The sequence below is a fragment of the Bacillus rossius genome, unplaced genomic scaffold, assembly GCF_032445375.1.
Source record: "Bacillus rossius redtenbacheri isolate Brsri unplaced genomic scaffold, Brsri_v3 Brsri_v3_scf967, whole genome shotgun sequence".
NCBI lineage: Eukaryota > Metazoa > Arthropoda > Insecta > Phasmatodea > Bacillidae > Bacillus > Bacillus rossius.
In genome coordinates, this window is record NW_026963214.1 from 1,786 (window position 1) to 9,500 (window position 7,715).

At 50.6% G+C, this 7,715-nt stretch overlaps 1 protein-coding gene across 1 annotated transcript; it reads left to right on the plus strand.

Moving 5' to 3' along the window:
• Positions 1-5,988: 5,988 nt before the first annotated feature.
• On the plus strand, positions 5,989-6,609 carry LOC134546061 (basic salivary proline-rich protein 1-like; the record flags this gene model as incomplete). The annotated part of the gene is made up of 1 exon (XM_063388668.1): positions 5,989-6,609. A coding segment is annotated over one exon (621 nt), but the record flags the coding sequence as incomplete, so codon positions are not given.
• Positions 6,610-7,715: the final 1,106 nt, after the last annotated feature.

Genomic DNA, 7,715 nt, shown 5'->3' on the forward strand with positions numbered 1-7,715 from the left:
GGGCAGGACAGGCCGCGACAGCCTGCCCAGGATAAGCTCGTAGCAGCTAAGGCTGCGCCAGCCCCGGCGAAGCGCACGACCGCGCTCTCCCGGCCGCAGGTAGCCCCGGCACCTGAGACGAGCATGGCGGTAGACGCAGCTCCAATGCTGCCAACTGCACCGCCCGCGCCCCAACAGCAGCCAGCCTCGAAACCGGGCCTGGCTGACTTCCAGAAAGTGCTCGAACAGTCGCGCACTTTCAACACGGATGAAAATCTGGCGGCCACAATCGTCCCCATGTGCCAGCTTATGGTTATATGGTGCGACCCATCTGTTTCCCTAACAGAAAAAGTCCATGCGATGATGGGCTTCGTCCAGACACTGGCTGCCAAGCTCAATGGCAGCTCGTAATCCGGCCCAGTGTTGCATACCAACCGCGGCCCATAGTCTTAAGTCCCTCCTATTCTGGAATGCACGCGGCATTAAAAATAAAATACCGGAATTAATTCACCACTTAGAAAAATACAAAATAAAAATAGCTGCGATTAATGAAACCCACTTAATTCCGACTGATAGAATTACTATACTAAATTATGCAATCTATAGGCGCGACAGAGTTAATCAAAGAGGAGGGGGAGTAGCCCTTATTGTCCATAAAAGCATAAAAAACACTGAATGGCAGCTCCCCGATTTTCAGAATCTCGAAGCAGTAGCAATTAACTTAACTATTAACAGGCAAAACATAAAAATTATTTCTATGTATGCGCGACCAGGTAGGTCCCTGAGCGTGGCTGATCTGGACGCCCTGTATGGGGCGGCCCCGACCTTCCTCGCTCTAGGAGACATAAATGCTAAACATAGAGAGTGGAACAGCAGGCGAGCCACACAGAATGGTACAATTCTTTATAACCACCAATTAAATCACAACTACCAAATTCATGCTCCCATGGAGCCCACACACGACACTGGGCGTGTGGGGGTTCTCCCAGATGTTCTAGACATCGTTATTAATAAACGTGTGCACTCGGGATTCGAACTCGAAGTTGTACACGACTTAACGTCTGACCACTTCCCTGTTCATTTAATTTTTGACGACGCAAATGTCGACTCGAACCCACCTCGTAAAGTCAGGGACTACAAAAATGCAGATTGGGTTAGCTTTAAAAATTTTTTGTCATTACATCTTTCAGAACTCGACGAAATAAATAATAGTGATAATCTAGAAAACGCTATAACCACTTTTACCGCGAAAATTCAAGACGGAATTAGCCAGTGCATCCCAGAAAAGGAGGTTAAGTTAATGCATGACGAGCTGCCAGCATACATCTGCGATATGATATCGCAAAAGAACAGACTGCGCCGCGAATACACACGGCGACGCACGCACATTATTAAACGCAGAATCAACGAGCTTCAAACTGCTATATCAGATGAACTCTCGTTGTGGCGTAGCAGCCAGTGGGAAGCCAAAATCGCGAAGCTCAATGTACAGGACGGGAGTACCTGGGCAATGACTAAGCGAATTTTGAATAAATTTGATAAAATTCCACCCCTCCAAACAAATAATGGACTCGCATTTCTTCCCCAGGACAAGGCGCAAGCTTTCGCAAGCACCTTAGAAACAGCATTCCAGCCCAATTTGCAGCCTTGTGACAGGCCATTCACTGCACAAATTTACCGCGAACTCCGCGCTAAACTGCACCAGCCCACTATCTCTGAGCCTCTCCCCACCCAGGCCCAAGAAATTAAGCGTGCTATCAAGAATATGAAGCCGCGAAAAGCCCCTGGGAACGACGGCATACAAGCAGTTGTTCTCAAACAGCTTCCAGACGAAGCCTTTGAATATCTGGCTGAATGCATTAATGCAATGCTCAGACTGAATATTTTTCCCTCCCAGTGGAAGGAAGCAAAAGTAATAGTCTTCCACAAGCCGGGCAAGGACAAAACACTGCCCCAAAATTACAGGCCAATAAGCCTATTGAGTACTGTGTCTAAAGTTGCGGAGCGCATAATTTTACACAGACTTAAAGTACACATACACGAACATAACTTGCTGCCAAATGAGCAATTTGGCTTTCGCAGTGCTCATTCGACTACCCATCAACTGGTCCGTCTTACCGAAGAGATAACCAGCGCATTCAACGTCCAAGACTACGTAGTTGCTACGTTTCTCGATGTAGAAAAGGCCTTTGATAGAGTTTTTCATGCAGGGCTAATATATAAAATGTATGAAGCAAACTTCCCGGATTGCTACACTAAACTCATTGCATCCTACCTAGCAGGCAGAACCTTTAGAGTGTCATCTGAAGGGGCAACGTCTGACCTAAAATTAATTAAAGCCGGAGTGCCGCAGGGCAGCATCCTAGGCCCAGTACTATTTAATATATATGTACGCGACATGCCTCGCCCCGCACATAGACTAGTCAAGCTAGGCTGCTATGCAGACGACACTGTACTGTATAGCAGATCTCATAACCTACAGCTGGCCACTACCAGGCTCCAGACTGCGCTCACTGAAGTTGAACAGTGGTGTACAGCCTGGCGCATAAAAGTAAACACGACCAAGTCTGAGGCGATTGTGTTTACACGCAAAAACCTCCCGCCAGCCGACAACAGGCCGCAACTACGCCTATTTGATGAGCCAATCCCTCACAAGGACGTAGTTAAATACCTAGGTGTCCACATGGATAGGAAACTCCTGTGGAGACAGCACATTGACATTAAACAAACCCAAGCTCAGGTTAGAATGCGCGCATTATATCCTGTAATGAGCAGGCGATGTGGCAGCACAGTCAAAAATGGATTACTGCTCTACAAAGCTCTCATACGCCCGATAATCACGTATGCAGCCCCAGTCTGGGCTACTGCAGCATACTGCCATCTAATAAAACTGCAGCGAGTTCAGAATAGATGCATTCGAATCGCTGCAGACGCCCCGATATACTGTCCAGTAGAGAACTTGCACAGTGAAACTAACACTGAAACTTTGCAAGATTTTTATATCCGCACAACCCAAAATTTTTACGATAAATGCGTAAATAATTTAAATCCACATATTTCCTCCCTTGGAAACTATGATCCAAATAATACACAGAAGTATAAGCTTCCGAAATCAATCCTGGCGCACCGCCCGCCGTAGCTGCGGGCGAGGCGCCCCCTGATTGGCCGAGCCTGACAGCCAACCAGCGCACGACCCCCTCCAAACAAAACTAGTAGCCGGCGCAGTACCTCCCCGGCTCCGTGCGCGCACACTCGCGCGCGGAGCTCGCGTCACCCAAACAGCTCATAGAACATGTTATGAGTAGAGCCTTCCCACTAGGCTTACACGGCGCCCTCCAGCCAACACACAATTACATGCACGACCAACCTGTTTGAATGCTAATTCAAAATGGTCCGAAGCATGCGGGTGGTGGTTCGACTCCCAGGAGTTCACTGCCTGACATGTTAGGGCTGACTCTCTATGACTGATGGTCATGGCCGGCCTGGTTGGTTTCACCCCCAGTGCTGGTTGTGTTTCTGAAAGACATGAGATTTTGAATTACTGACTACTGCTTTCGCATAGGCATTTAACCTGCAAGGTTTCACTTCAACTCATAGCTTATTTAAATAATTTAATTATTTAAACCCACACAAGGCAGCTCGAAACTTAGATTAAATTTATTTAAATACTCGGAGGGCTGAGTAATTTAAATAATAGTAAATTAGATGCTACTCTGCTGTGCCGCCAGCTGTCAGTGCAAATAAACACCGTTGAAGCTGACCTTGCCAACGAGTGGAATGCTGCAGCAATGGTGGGTGCAGTAGGGTGGTATATTATATTATATTGCATTCTAATTTAAGTATAATATTAAGTATTAATTAATAGGATTCCGACCGTGTGCCTGACCACGTCCTGCGGTGCAAATATGCAACATTGGACTAGCCAATAATTGACATGCCCAGGCTGGCAGCAACATGTGTCGGAATTAAGGCCCCCACACCCCCACTACACTCGTTGCGCCGATCGCTGAACCAGTCGCGTTTTTGACCCAGCGGGGTTCTAATGAAACCAGTCGCGTTTTTGGCCCATCGGGGCCCTAATGAACTACACACATATGTCCTGACTGTCCCTTAGATTAAAATATATTAAGTGAACATAATAGGTGTCTGACCATGTGCCTGACCACGTCCTGCGGTGCAAATATGCAACATTGGCCTAGCCGATGATTGACATGCCCAGGCTGGCAGCACAATGTGTCGGGCATGCATGACCGTGGCAGCTGGGGCAACCTGGGAGCTGCGGTCATATATATACAGCTGCAATATGTACTTCTTTTTCAGCTAACCTGGCTGGCTGGCAGCCTGGCGGGAAACGACTAAAGTCGCCCCCTAAAAACCAGTCCTACCAAACTAAAATGCGGACAGAAATGCCCAAGTGCCCGCCCTTGCTTAGTAGACATTTTCTACTCTTCCAACTCTTCTTCCTGAGCCATCCTTCTACTCCCGTAACCAACCAGCATGAAATTAATGCATGAATTTTTGCATCCCGCATGTAAGTGCCCAGGGTTTTCCCTGTGTCTATGCAGGTTTTACCTGGGCCCAACTTATCTAGTATAGTCTAGAATAGTCAAGTGAGGGGAGTTAGTCATGGCGCCAATTGCTGCCATGGCTGGCCAATCCCCCTCCTTAGCACATATGCATGTTCCCTTCTCTGCATGGTACCCCCTGCATGATTAGAGCGTATAGGCTTCGGCCTGAGACGCACTTAGAGTCTCTCCCTAACCCGGACCCCTCCCAATACACTTAGTTTTAAACTTAGGTTAGGAAAAAAAAAAAAAAAAAAAAAAATTTCTGATGGCATTTAGGAGAGAGGAGTTCCAGCTGCGCCTTCGTGGAGGACGGACGTGTCCCGGAGCTGCTCGACGTGACCTTCCAGATCAACGACGCCCAAGCTGTGGTTAGCACTTCTTAGTGCTACCCAGCGGTGTATTGAAAGGTGCCTGTGTGCTACATGCGCACAGGCGGTAAGAGTGAGCTGCGGTGACGTAAGTTTTGGCAACCAACAACTCGGCAACACCCGGGGAGCTAGCTCCCCTATAGCCTAGCCTGAACCCGGCTAACTTAGCCCCGGGGGACGGTCAGTGGGTGGACCCGAGCGTAGGCTACCACGACGACATGAGCGACGCTGTCGAGATGACAGAAAGCGAGGCCCCCTCAGGGCCTAGCAACGATCAATCCAGTGGCTGGAGTGTTGCCACTGGTAAGCGCAACAAGCGCCTGCACACGGAGGTGTCCGGTGCAGGCAGCAGCGACGACGAGGCGGGCCCCTCCCCCCCTCGCCCACAACCAACTGCAGGCCATGCCGCCGGAGCTGCGGCACCGCCCAAAAAGCTCCGAGTGAAGCCCCTGTTCGTGTTTTTAGACCAGGGGCACACGTACCCAAGGGTATACACCGCCCTCAAGCAGGCCCTGGCGGAAAAGTTCACCTGCCAAAACCGCGGCAAGGACGAGATCCAGGTCAATCCTGCGTCCGTCCCGGACTACCAAAGGGCAGTCCAGGCCCTTAAGGCGATAGGCGCCCAGCACTCCGTCCTCCTTCAGAGTGACGAAGTGCCCAAGAAATTCGTCTTGCGCGGAGTACACCGCCACACCCCGACCGATTTCCTCCAGGAGGAATTTGCAGCCCTGAACCTGCCTGTCCAGAACCACTGGTTCTTGGAGAACCGGCTGCGCAGGGAAAAATGCGACGCCCTGGTCATTGAGGTGCCTCAGACGTGCGATTCTGAGCGCATCTACTCCCTGACAGAGTTCGGCGGCATGCTGGTGCGTGTCGTCGACTACAGGCGCCCCTCAGGCCCCGCCCAATGCAGCGTTTGCCAACGCTATAACCATGTTGGCAAGGCCTGCCATGCTGCCCCAGTGTGCCGGTGGTGCAGCGGGCCACACCGCGCCCCCGACTGCCCCAATGGGGGCAACCCTGACCACAAGAAGTGTGCTCATTGCAAAGAGGCACACTGCGCCAATTTCAAGGGCTGCCAGGCCTATAAGAAGGAGACCCGCCGTCACCTGCCCCCCGACGTCCGCAAGAGGCGCGAGCAACAGTCTCGCCGCGACGTGCGGGAAAATAGGCGGGCTGCTGCCCAGCTTCCGCAGTCAGGCCCCTCAGGCTACCAGGGCCCCCCCAGGCAGAATCCCTGGGGCCCCCCCAGGTACCCACCGCCCGCCACTTTCGGCCAGTACATGGCCCAGGCTGGCGTCAACCCCTGGACACCTCTGCAGCAGTGCAGCCAGGGGTACAACGAGCTGGAGTACGCAGTCCTGGCCAACAACCCTTGGCTGCGCAAGCCAAGGGGGCCCCAGGGGCCCAAGAAAAATGCCACTGGCCACAAAAATGGCCAGGGCAAACCGCAGCAGCCCCCCCAGGAGAGGGCACAGCAGCCTGCTCGCGATAAGCAGCCTGCCCAGCCCAAGCCGCTGGCCACCAGACTGGCTCCAGCAGCCCCTGCGCAGCGAACGCCCCCGCCCAGGCAGCCCCAGGTAGCACCTGCTCCTGAGGCTGACATGCTGATCGACTTGGCCTCAGAGCAGCCGACAGCCCCGCCCATGCGCACGGAGCAGCCAGCCCAACCTGGCTTGGCTGACTTCATGCAAGTACTGACAAAGTCGAGTACCTTTAACAAGGACTCGACACTGGCCGAAACAATCGTCCCCATGTGCCAGTTGATGGTAATATGGTGCGACCCAGCCATCTCCCTGCCTGACAAAGTCCAAGCCATGATGGGCTTCGTACAAACACTTGCTGCCAAGCTTAATGGCAGCTCGTAATCCGGCCCAGTGTTGCATACCAACCGCGGCCCATAGTCTTAAGTCCCTCCTATTCTGGAATGCACGCGGCATTAAAAATAAAATACCGGAATTAATTCACCACTTAGAAAAATACAAAATAAAAATAGCTGCGATTAATGAAACCCACTTAACTCCGACTGATAGAATTACTATATTAAATTATGTAATCTATAGGCGCGACAGAGTAAATCACAGAGGCGGAGGAGTGGCTCTTCTTGTTCATAAAAGTATAAAGCACACAGAGTGGCAGCTCCCCGCTTTTCACAATCTTGAAGCGATAGCCATTAACCTAACTATTAACAGGCAAAACATAAAAATTATTTCTATGTATGCGCGACCAGGTAGGTCCCTGAGCGAGGCTGATCTGGACGCCCTGTATGGGGCGGCCCCGACCTTCCTCGCTTTAGGAGACATAAATGCTAAACACAGAGAGTGGAACAGCAGGCGAGCCACACAGAATGGTACAATTCTTTATAACCACCAATTAAATCACAACTACCAAATTCATGCTCCCATGGAGCCCACACACGACACAGGGCGTGTGGGGGTTCTCCCAGATGTTCTAGACATCGTTATTAATAAACGTGTGAACTCGGGATTCGAACTCGAAGTTGTACACGACTTAACGTCTGACCACTTCCCTATTCACTTAATTTTTGACGACGCAAATGTCGAATCAAATCCACCTCGCAAAGTTAGGGATTACAAAAATGCAGATTGGGTCAGTTTTAAAAATTTTTTGTCACTAAATCTTTCAGAACTTGATGAAATAAATAATAGCGATAATTTAGAAACCGCTATAACCAATTTTACCGCGAAAATTCAAGACGGAATTAGCCAGTGCATCCCAGAAAAGGAGGTTAAGTTAGTGCATGACGAGCTGCCAGCATACATTTGCAATATGATATCGC